This window comes from Sylvia atricapilla, chromosome 13 (assembly GCF_009819655.1).
Source record: "Sylvia atricapilla isolate bSylAtr1 chromosome 13, bSylAtr1.pri, whole genome shotgun sequence".
NCBI classification, from domain to species: Eukaryota; Metazoa; Chordata; class Aves; order Passeriformes; family Sylviidae; genus Sylvia; species Sylvia atricapilla.
Window position 1 is genome coordinate 1,483,791 of NC_089152.1, and position 12,268 is coordinate 1,496,058.

A 12,268-nucleotide genomic window follows, 5' to 3' on the forward strand; every position below is an offset into this window, starting at 1 on the left:
GCATCAGGATGATCCTGTGCTTTTTCAAGGAGAAAGGTGGGATGTTCCCAATGCCACAGCCAGCAATCACGGAGATTTTCTGTCCCAGTTCATGTTCCTTCACACAGCAACTCAGAGGGAAAACCAAACCTGTTCTTACACATGAGGAAGCATTTCCAGAAGCATAAGGAATGAGGCACTTGAACATTTTCTGTTAACTATTCTTTCAGAGCATCTGCTTCCCAAGGTTGTTCTTCCTCCAACCTCAGTTTGTTTTCTGCTGTAACTCCTAGAATTGCTTCAATATCTCGAATTGCCATCTGTAACAGATTCCAGGAATACAAGTTATTTAATGGGCATTATAATGGCATCCAGCAGCCAGGGTGCACAGCTGGCAGTGCCTGCCTTGAACAGGTAACGGGGTTACACGGGACAGGATGCACCAATTAAATTTAATATTACTTTGGGGACACTTGGAGGAATTATTAGTAAATATGTACAAATCCCAGGTAAATAAAAATACAATTTGTGCTCCTAATTAACTAACAGGTGTTTTATTTCACATATGTTCACTCGCAATGAAGAAAAAATTCTCCTTTATAATTTTCTTCAGTGGTTGCTTTTCATTCCCTCATACTGAAAAACGGGATTTTTTTTGTTGTTGTTCTTGTTGTTTATTCTGTAACATGTTGAAATTTAATTATGTCTTCCCCAAAATCTGTCATTTCACACTCCACTTGAAAATCTAGTCAGTCAGGGTGGAAAGAATCTGCTATAAATTATGTGACACGACTGAAGATACAAATCTAACACAGCGTTCACCTTTCACAAAACACACACAGACAGGAGCTTGGAAAGTTTTTATAAGTGAAAGGTTGATGCAGCTCAGCAAAAGAGGCCCCTGTGGGAAGCTGAGCAATCCTGTGGAATCAAAAGCTTTGTGAGGAGGGCTTGTCCCAGGGCACGGGGCTGGATTCCTGATTGTTTTCCCGGCTCCTGTGGCAGGAGGTGGGGGAACCTCCCCAGGGTGAGCAGCCCCTGGGCTTTGTCCTCCCCTTTGTGCTCCCCAGGAACAGAGCAAACTGGGAACAAAATCCATTTGGGGTGAGGGAAGGGAACGGATGCGTTAGTGGCTGCCTGCTTAAAAGGAATCAGTGTTAATAATCCAAGCGGTTATTATCAGCTGAGAAATTTGTTTCTAATTTAAGATTCTTACCTTGATGGTGTCCCTTTAAAATAAAGCAGGCAATTGTGACAGAACTGTGTGAGGCAGTGCCAACAGCTCCTTTGCTCTTCCAAAGGACACTCAGGAGCATTAGATTACAAATAATTTCACGCTCAAGGATGTCTCTTTTCAAAGCAGAAAGTTTCAAACTTAAATTTAACTAACGGGTTCCGTGGGAGACCGACTACACTGACCCAGACACTGTAAACCACACACAGCCAGTGAGAAAAAAAGGAATGGTTTAGCACTTGTTTATGATCCAGCATGAGGTATTTGCAGGCCTTGTACCGAAATTAACCGGGATCGTTAGTTAATTAACACCTCACCTTAAAATTGGTCTCGCCTTGCATATTAGGTGCTGATATTTCTTGATGGATGATGAAGAGATTGCGAGCAAAGGTCAGGAGGACCCCCTGGAGATCCTCTCCAATTGTTCTGTTAATGATATCCAAACAAATGAGTTTACCAATGATTCCCTTCACATGCTTAAAAACAATCGCCCTCTCATTTGTGCCTGCCTGGTGCTGGAATTTAATGAGGATTTTCAATCTCACAAGGTGAAAATCTTCAGGGAGATATGAAAGATGAGGCTCCATTTTAACTTGTCAACGGGAAGGATTTGTGTAATAAATAATTTTTATTAATCAACTTAGCAGAAGTAGAGCAGAGAGGTTTCAGCTACTCCAAGCAAAAGGTGACTGCTGAGGTAGGACTGAGGCAGCAGAACACTTGAAACACTCGAGTTAGTTGGGAAAAACTGTTGCTTTAGCCTAAAATTGGGACAGAAATTCCAGCAGGATCGACATTTCTCAGATGGTTGCAGCTTTTGAGGCTTTGGTTTCCTGGTGGTCCATACAGACCCTCCATACCTTATGGAGCAGGGAATTACACCGAGGATAAATGTGCCTCATTTACTGGCATCGACCACAGATCTCTGATGGAATAAAATGGGTAATTCTCAGAGATGTTTCAGGTATTTTAGTTACTTTATAAGCTCCAAGTCCTAGAATCTTGAAAGTATTTCCCAATTAAGGCTATGAAATTGCACTGAAAATGTGAGGGCAAACAGAAATCCTCTCTGCTACAGGTTGAGTTTATTTCTTCTTGTCCTGCGACCAAAAATTTAGGTTTTTTTCCTTCCTGCAGAGGCTTTTTCTGTGCTGGGAGATCGTTAGCAGATCCCATCTCTGCCCTCCCTCTCCTCTGTATTCTTTCCATGTCAGTCATGCTCTCCAGAGCTCTAAACATTTTCCTTGCCTCCCTCTCACAGAACAGCAGGATTTCTTCCAGCATCTCCCAGGATACACTGTTAACCTTTTTTCACAGGATCATGACATTGTTTAAGTCACAGATCCTCTTCCCAAAACCTCCTTGTTCCTCCTGTTCATTGCTGCTCTCTAAGTGTAATTTCTTCCACCTGGTTCCAACCAAAGCTAATTCTATTTCTCATATTGTTCCTTCAATTTGTGGGGATCATTCTGAATTCTGTTGCTGCCTTCCAGAACACTTGCAGGCACATCCAGCCCTTGAAGAAGCTGTTTTGTTATCCAGGTCATTAATGAAATAGCTGCAGCATCAAAGGAATACAGAACAGGCTGAGAGCAGAACGCTTCAGCTCCTCACTTATTACAGCCTATTTTGGCAGGAAACTTGGGCAAGAACAATATAAAAAGGCATTAAACTTCACCCTCCTCTGCCTGGTGGAAGTCAGGTTTTTTAATAATGTTGCCTGTAGGAGTAAGCCTGTGCTAATCCAAGGGAGAGATTGCTCCTGACAGGGAATGCAGCTCTCCTGAAGCCAATTCCAGCAGCTCCTGAGCCTGGAGTGCCACCAGCCCTTGGGCTCAGCACATCCCTGCCCTTCTTTAATGACTGAAATGCTTAAAACAACCCTAAAACTCTCCCAAAGGCCAACCTGGGGAGCAGTCAGGGCACTTGTGTGAGCAGGAGGTGACAGGCAGGTGCTCAAGGCTCTTCATTCCCTCCCTGGCCTTTGGCAGAGCTGCTCCAGTGTCACTCCCTGCACAGCCAGAGTGTCCCCAGCTGTTTGTCACCTTGTGTTAGGGACAGCTCACATTTAGATCATCCCCAATCTGTGTCCCAGTGTCCCCAGCTGTTTGTCACCCTGGGTTAGGGACAATCCACACTCACATCATCCCCAATCTGTGTCCCAGAGTGTCACCCTGGGGTAGGGACAGCCCACACTCACATTATCCCCAATCTGTGTCCCAGAGTGTCACCCTGGGTTAGGGACAACCCACATTTAGATCATCCCCAATCTGTGTCCCAGAGTGTCACCCTGGGGTAGGGACAGCTCACATTTAGATTATTCCAAATCTGTGACCCAGAGTGTCACCCTGGGGTAGGGACACCCCACACTCACATTATCCCCAATCTGTGTCCCAGAGTGTCACCCTGGGGTAGGGACACCCCACACTTACATCATTCCCAATCTGTGTCGCTTCTGGTCTTCATACAACAAAAAAATTGTTCCTTGTTTTTCCTGTTAATTAAGACAAAATTGCTTTAGTAAGTCCTAAAAGAGTGGTAACAGTAATTAATGTGTTACAGTAAGTACACACCCAAACTAAGAAGGGCTGGTTTAGAATTGTGTGTAAGGAATTATTGCTGAGTTTAAATAGATTTTTGCTCTAACTTATTGTAGAGAATGCAATAAATACAGCAGAGTCTATTCCACATCAAATATTTGGGTTTTAAAGCAGTCAGAGGTGGTCAAAAGTATCTTAAAAATGATCTCCTTACACAGTTATTTTTATCAAGAAGCAGGTTAACTCCTGAAAGTCTTACACACAGTTAAATTTGAAGAAAAGCAGGTGTATGTGGCACTTGAGGACATGGTTTAGGGGTGAACATGTGGATTGATGGCTGGATGATCTTAAAGCCCTTCTTCAACCCTCACAACTCCACCATTTAACATCGACATCGATAGAAGTGACTTTATCACAAAAGACTTTACAAACAAAAGTTCTGCAGAACGAAGAACACATTTCCTCATCTCTCCTGTTCCTACCTGGAGGTCAAATCCAACCCCACGAGCTTGACACAGGTGGAGGAGAAGGTTGTAGGAGATCCCTGAGAGGCTGCAGTGCCTCAGCTGGCTGCTGGCCACGGCACAGCGGGGGCTGCTGGGGGCAGGCTGCAGAGAACAACCCGGGAGTCCTCGTTTGCACACCACTTTGCATCAGAACACAACGCCTAAACGCTAAATTGCTGACTTTTCAAAGGGATGGAGGCACAGGACAAGGAGAAATGGCTTCAGACTGATAGAGGGTAGGGTTAGGTGGGATATTGGGGAAGAAATTGTTCCCTGTGAGGGTGGGGAGACCCTGGAATGGATTTTCCAGAGAAGCTGTGGCTGCCCCTGGATCCCTGGAGATGTCCAAGGTTGGATAAGGCTTGGAGCACCCTGGGATAGTGGAAAATGTCCCTGCCCATGGCAGGGGGTGAAGTGGGATAAGTTTTAAGTTCCCTTCCAACCCAAACCATCCTGGGATTCTGTGATTCTTTTTGCCAGTGAACTCAGTGTGGAGTAAGACTCCATTTGGAGGAATCCAACTGAATCCAACCTGACCTTGGACACTTCCAGGGATCCAGGGCAGCCACAGCTTCTCTGGGCACCTGTGCCAGGGCCCCTCACCCTCCCAGGGAGGGATTTATTCCCAATAAATAAATCCTGACCCTGCCCTCTCTCCCCCTTGGATAAAGGGCTGTGCTGGATCAAGTTTAAACTCCCAGCAGTGCTCAGGCCAGGACAGAGAGGTTGTTTTGAGGAGCTCTGAGCAGAGCTGTTCCAAAGCAGGGCTCTCCTGGTGTTATTTTTAATGCTGGGCTGTTCCCTGGGAGCAGGGACACTGCGCATCAAAGCCTCTAATTTCCAGTATTTCCCCTAAAATGATATTTGTTTTGACATTGACTCATTTAAGTTGACATAGCTGAAATCCTGATCTAATACATCTCTGCCTGAAAATTAATCATGTTTATAATATTCTGAGAATTAATAACACCCATTGCTCAAGTCATTAACTTAAAAAAGGAGCTTCCAAAATCTCTTTCTCTGCAGTAGGGGACCACAAACAAATGAATGCTTGATAAAATAATCCAAGCAGCAGTTTAACAAGCGTAAACTTGAATGTGGCTGCAATAACACAGAACTATTGTTTAAGGGTTGGCATCAGGTTGATGAGGTGCTTATTTCAGCTACAAAGCATGCATACACATGCATAATGAACTGCAGGATGAATTATTAATGTGTTGCTTATTTAGCCTCATCTGTCTAGAAGATAATGTATCCTAACTATAATGAGTGATTGGTTTTGTACATAATTACAGGAGCAGCAGTATCTAGGAAATTTGTTCTTTCAAAGAAGGAGTTCTAAAAATAAAATCCTCGCACAAACTCCGGGGCTGCTCCGTTTTATCAAAATCAACCCCACCAGCATGGAGAATATCTCATAAATTAAAAGGGACAGAATCATTATTAACATCATAATTTTACACAAAGTGTTTTACTTAATCATTCATTACAGATCATGTGCAGTAAAAACATTTGTCTCTCGGTTTGTTTCTTTTTTTCCTCTTTTCCTGGGAGACTGCAGTCTTGTAGTTAACTCTTCAGGAGATAACAATCTCAGAAATACAGAAAGAATTAAAAATAAAGCATATGATGACAATTTATGTTAATTCTGACAGAATTTTAATTAAAAAAAAAAAGTTGCTACTTGATTACTTTTCATTTCTAAAACTTGGACTACTGGGACTAATCAGATCCAATTTATTTCTCTCCAACTAAAAGTGGTTGCTTGACGAGAACAATGGATCAAGAGCTCGTTAACCTCTAAATTACAGCTCCATGACATTTTTGGAATGGTGATACATTCCCTCCTCTGTGGATGGAAAGAAAGGGAGCTGTGAATCTTCTGTCAAAATATGGCAAACAGAAGAATTTCTATTTCTGGATAGAAATAGTTTTCTATCCAGGTGTGTACATCCACAGACACACGCTTCTCATGCTGACTTTTCTAAAGACCTTTCTTCCCATTTTATAGAATCCCAGAATATTTGGGTGGGAATTAAATCCCATCCCCTGCCATGGGCAGGGACACCTTCCACTGTCCCAGGCTGCTCCAAGCCCTGTCCAACCTGGCCTGGGATTGTTCATTCCAGGGATTGTTCCATTTAACTCCTCCTGTGCTGTTATCCCATGACTTTCTGAACCTGGTAAAATCCATATCACCAGTTTAAAACATTGCTAGTTCCATGAATGGTTATATTTGGGAACACATCAATGCTTACAGGTTTTGTCCCCTGGTGCTGAACCTGTTGGCTTTTGCTTTCCTTTGCTCCCAGAGGTCCTTGCAGGCAGCTGGAGGCACAATCCAGATTTCCATCTGTCATGTACATCAGGAGCTGAGTCAGGGCCAGCTGGTCACTGTAGCAAAGGTCAAGGTCTGTTGCCCACACCTAACCAAAACAAAGAGGGGCAATTATTTGAATTCAAATAAATTTAAAAAAGCACAACAAGAAGAGTCAAATTCAGCAATTGTGAAGGAACATCTCTGCCTGTTGGGTTTTTTTTGTCCTGTGTGATGGCATTCCTGCTTTTGGCTTCCTGGTGCTGGGGCAGGGTTGGCAGAGATAAAGATGTGAGGAAGGAATTCCTGGCTGTGAGGGTGGGCAGCCCTGGCACAGGGGGCCCAGAGAAGCTGCCCCTGGATCCTGGAATGTCCAAGGCCAGGCTGGATGGATTTGGAGCAGCCTGGGATGGTGGAAGGTGTCCCTGCCATGGCAGGGGTGGCACTGGATGGACTTTAGTCCATCCAAACCAAACCACTCTGGGATTCTGCGATTCCACAAACCGCTTCCGAACAGGAACAAACAGAACTCTTCTGTAACTTCAGGGAGAATCTTTCAGGGAGGACTCACGAGGCTGAGGGAAGCACTGTGGATTGCTCCTGCAAGGCTCCTCCACCCCAATAACCACAGCTTGCTGCTTTTCACAGGAATTTTTCCCCACTTAAAAAAAAAACCCCTGTGCCTGCCCTGCAATGTTCCCACACCCCAAGATGTGCCCTGCAGAGGAACCCTTAAAACAAACCTCCCAGAGAACCACTTGCCTCAGCCCTGGAATGGTAAATGGACTCATTATAAGGATATTAAGGGGTCAGGCAGCCAAGGCCTCTTGGAAAAGTGGAGTCAATTTCCGAATCATATGCACAGAGTAATGCCCTTTGGATAATGGGGAATAAATCACCCCAGTAACAGTTGTTAATATCTAACTGCCAAGTATCTGTTGCTGTATTAAATATCCTATTTGTCAACTTAAATATTTCCTGCTGCACGGTCTAAAATGCAAATTGGATGCTAATGGCTGGCTTTACTTAGTAATAGGGGAATGTTCCCCAATTATAATACTTAATTTTCTTCAATAATTTATTGTTTATCATCACTTCTGCAAGACAGGAAGGACTTTGCTGTCCATTTCTCCTTTTGCAGTGTGTGCTAACCTTTTCAACAAGCCAAATAATAATTATAAACTATTCATATGGTGGGAGTGTTCCATTAATTTTGATAAATATTATCAACAAATCTGCGTCAGAATGTCCTAGATCTTGTCTGAGCTGGGTTTTACACTCTCAGTTAAAACTTTGCCCTCAGAAAGAGGTGGCAGAGCTTCATGAGGGAACCAGGGACTGGAAATCTTGGATATCTGAGGGCTGATCACTGGCTCCAAGTGAAAGGTTTGCTCCTAATCCAGCCCCTGACATTACACCTGACTTCAAAATCCACACCTGAAGCTTTGCTGAGCACAAACAGAGCTGCAGGAGGCAAGCTGGACTGAAGGGGGACCATAAAAAAGGTTAAGCAAAAACATCCCTGTGACTGAAATAGTCCCAGAGCAAAATGCAGGGAAAGGGGTGAGGATTTAACAGCAGATAAAACATTTCAAAAGCAGCCTGGCAAAGCTCAGCAGCCATCAGCAGTGGATAAATTCATCCCACCCTCCCAGGGATTCACACAGAGTTACTCCCCAGATCCCACCTGGATGAAAACACGTGCAAGTGACATTGTTTTAATGTCAGATGTAGAGAAAAACCCGTTAATTACTTGTGTGATCCGTTTCACATCCCCTAAACAAAGGCCCAGCATGCCAGCCTGGCTCCAGCATCCCCTGCTCCAGGGAATGGCTCCAGCTTGCCCAAGGAAGGGGCTGGGAGAGCAGAGAAGAACAGAAAAAGCTTTTGGCAGAGCAAATTTTGATTGCTTTTCAATCATGAGATTGACCAAATATTGGTTTAAGGAGTTTCTCTTTGCATACAGAGAAGATTAAATAGTTCTTGGACGTGGTTTCATCATCTCAGCCCAATTTCTGCTGCTGCCTACAAAATGAGGAGTTTGGATCTACAGGAAGGTGTCCATCCCTGCCCTGCTCTAACAAAGGAGAGCTCCAAAACCTCCTCAAACTCCTTAGGCAAAATCATTGCGATATTTTGCATTTTCCAATGTGAGGTGTGGGGAGGGGGAGGAGGAGAAGGAGGAGGAGGAATAGGAGGAAGGCAAACATGGCTGGAAGCCACCTGTCCACCTCCTTTCATCCCTGAGCCTGGGGCTGAACCACCCCTGTTGGAACAGAGAGCAGCCAAATGGTCACTCCTTGGTGCCAGCTGGGATCACCCCCAAGGATTGTTTTCCTGGCTCAGGACTCTCTGAGAACACTTTGATTGTGGCCATGTCCCCTCCTTCCCTGGATGTGTCCCAGAACATCCCTAATGTGGGGGAGGAAGGAAGAAGGATCAGATGGCACAAGATTTTCCAGCTTTATCCTAGCAGGGGATTCCCTTTTGCCATGGAAACACAAAAATGTCCTTTAAATCCCCTTTGTGCTGCTACAGAAATGGGAGAGGCCTGGATGAGGGGGCTCTGACCAGATAAATCATCTCCTCCAGTAAATCAGGAGCTCTTAGGAGATGACCTGTGCAAAGGTGACGTTTAAATAAAGATAAAATTCTACAGATTAACAAACAGCTATTATTGAGCCCATCCCCATTTTCTGAGCACGTACCATGAGGGCACAGATGTAATTGTACACATTTCTGACTGGGGGTGTCAAATCCTCACAGAACTGCATGGAAAAATTAGCAGAACACAAGGAGTTTTCACCTGAGAAGCTGCAGAATTTATGTTCAGAAATTAAACTGGAACAGAACAGCCTAGAAGTGAGATTTGATTTTCAAAGTTCGAAGGCAGGAGGTAGAGGCAAGAAGTTAAGATTTTATAGATTTAAGACTGGTTTTAGACAAGCTAAGCAGAGAACAGATTAGGACTCTCCACAATCCCACCCATGGACAAAGAAGGAGTTAGAAATACACCCTGCAAGAACTTGCTGGCTGTTTATCCAAGGAAATATTTGCTTCCAGGGGATTCTCCTTTGGCACACACAGCTTCAGAGCCTGTGCTTGGTGCTGAAGACATCTCCAGTGAATAAAGTCACAATTATGCTGGAATTCTTTACAGCTTCCATAAAAACGCTTCAGCTTTAGAATGTAAACTTGAGAAGGGAAGGAAACATAAATTCTTAAAGAGTTACTAAATTACAGCTCGGCTCTCTCCCGTTTAACTGTTTTATCTGCAGCTGGTATCCACGGCTGCCTCATTGTAAAAGAGCACCCGTGCTATTTTTAAAGAAGTGCTTGAGCGATACTGTAAAAATGTCAATTAGTAAAATATTAATGCAACCGGGCCGTCGGGAAGAGAGTGTCTTTTATGACTTTTAAAACAGGCACGGGGATGGATTCGGGCAGGCTCTCATCCGGCTGCCATCTCGTGGCAGCTGCTGGGATGGGCTGGGGCTCACCCAAAAACTTCAGTTTCGGGGCTCTGTCCTGCTGGATGGAGGGTTGGGAGATGGATGAGGATAACGCCGTGATTCTTGTTGGAAAATGGCGCATTAAAAATGTTGTGTCCTGACCTTTGGCTGCTGTGGGGATTGTCTGAGCCCAGCAGTTTATCCAGTGTTCCCTCACCACTGCTGGGAAAGGCTGGGGCTGTGCCAAAGCCATCAGACCCACGGAAAAGGTGGATTGGGATCCTGCTTCTCCAAATTATAATGTAAGGAAGTCGATGTGTTTAAATATTCCCACCGAACCCAGGGGATTTATTTGGGTGCAGCTCCCAGCTGGGATCTGACAGCCAACACTGGCCAAGGCTTTGCTTGGAATGATCATCATGGAAAACAGAGTGGGAATCACAAGGGATTCACTCCAAATGATGCTTCTCCACTTCCTCCCCCAGACACTGAAAACAGCATCTCCATCTCCCTTCCCCTCAGACCAGGGCACAGGTGTAACTGAGATGGGAAGAGATTCCTGAGGAAAACAGGGAATTTTGTGGAGTCCCAGATTTCCCTGGCCCTTGGATCTCATGGCTCTGTTTTCTCATGGAGCTGTGTGACAACACACATTGCTCCTCATCCCTCCTCTTCTCCTAGTGCTCCAAAGATCAACAGTCTCTGTAAAACACACTTGGAAAGAATTCCTGAGTATCCTGTACTTCCAGGAAATTCATCTGAAATGAGTGAGCAAACGTTCCAAGGATCTGATAGGATTTCTTGTTTGCCAAAAAACCAGAACACAAGCCTTTGTGTGATCTCTCTCTCTCCCAAGACAGATGGCCTCATTAATTGCCTCCGCATCCAGTTAAATTTAAAATCCTGTGCTTAAATAATGTTAAAGTTGTGTTGCATGCTGATAAACGTAGGAAATGGTAAGGTAAAAATCAGCTGGGAACAAGGGAAGAAAACCAAGAGGGAACAGAGAGGAATTCTAAGGAGCCACAAGAATCACTAAATGATTTAATGTGTCCTTGTTTGTGCCAGGAAATGTCACAACCTTAATAATCCAGGAAGCATTCCTGCATTTCGGTGACCTCCTGGCTTGAGTGGAGCAATTGGCAAAACTCCCACGGACTTCCTTGGGTGAGAATGTCATCCGTTAATCTTTTTAAAGCAACTTTCCATGGAACTTGTCCAGTTTGGCTTAGCCAGAGTTGTGATGACAATGCCTGTGTACATCCATTTTGGGAGTCCAGTATAACTGGGGTTTAAATTGCAGAGCTCACAAACTGTTGTGAGGGAGAGACCCTGGCACAGACAAGCTGTGGCTGCCCCTGGATCCCTGGAGGTGTCCAAGGCCAAGCTGGAGGGAGTTTGGAGAAACCTGGGATACTGGAAGCTGTTAGAATGAGATAATTTTTAAGGTTTCTTCCTACCCAAACCGTTCCCTGATTATTCTGATTCTCTGGTTCACCACAGCCACCCTACAGTGCTGTCAGTTACCAAAAACTGAAACACTGAAAGTTCCCCAGCTCCCCACAGCCTTAAAATTCAGGGATGTTCCCTTTGACAGTCAAACACATCCTAAACACTGAGGTCCTCAGTGAAGACACCAGAAGAAAATGCCAGGAGAGTGAAAACAAGGAGCTGCATCAGGTCTGCATTTGATGCTGTTAGAATACCTTCAGCTCACATGCCCCAGAGTTTGGAAATTGTTTGTTCCAAAGGGCAAAGCTTTCTCCTGATAATTTTTGGAGTTGGAATTTGTCAGCCTCAGGGGGACAGGGGGAGGTAACAAACCTGCCCCACTCACCTGCTGCTCCCTCGTCTGGGGATGGCTGAAAGCCACAAAGTCCACGGAGAAGTAGCCGAGCACCCCTTTGGATTTACAGGCCTCCCCAATTCTCAAGCAGAGACCTTTGAGGAGCTCTGGATCCACGGAACGCTGCGGGATGGTGGTGCCTGAAGCTCTGAGGGGCCCCTCAGCGTGGAGCTGATCTCCAGATGACACCAGAGTCACCTCCCCTGTTGGCTCTATCAGCAGATCCACCGTCACGTTGGCGACGCTGGCCGAGCACGGGAAGGCTTCGATCACTCCACCTGGAATTGGAAGGGAATTATCTTGGAGTCAAACCCACAAGGGCTGCCCTTCAGAGTGCACAGGATGGAGCCACCAGCTCTGGAGGGGATTGGAGAAAGGGCAAATAAATCAGTGC

General features: G+C 45.0%; 1 protein-coding gene across 1 annotated transcript in view; it reads right to left on the reverse strand.

The window, feature by feature from the left end:
• The window catches only part of IQCH (IQ motif containing H), a 50,605-nt gene continuing 38,337 nt past the window's right edge, over window positions 1-12,268 (reverse strand). The window contains exons 16-21 of the mRNA XM_066328196.1: window positions 11,866-12,152; window positions 6,518-6,685; window positions 4,236-4,361; window positions 3,646-3,707; window positions 1,531-1,639; window positions 1-299 (exon numbers count right to left, since the gene is read on the reverse strand). Of these exons, the coding sequence (XP_066184293.1) occupies window positions 198-299; window positions 1,531-1,639; window positions 3,646-3,707; window positions 4,236-4,361; window positions 6,518-6,685; window positions 11,866-12,152 (854 nt within the window). The 3' untranslated portion in view covers window positions 1-197. The remainder of the gene's footprint in view (window positions 300-1,530; window positions 1,640-3,645; window positions 3,708-4,235; window positions 4,362-6,517; window positions 6,686-11,865; window positions 12,153-12,268) is intronic.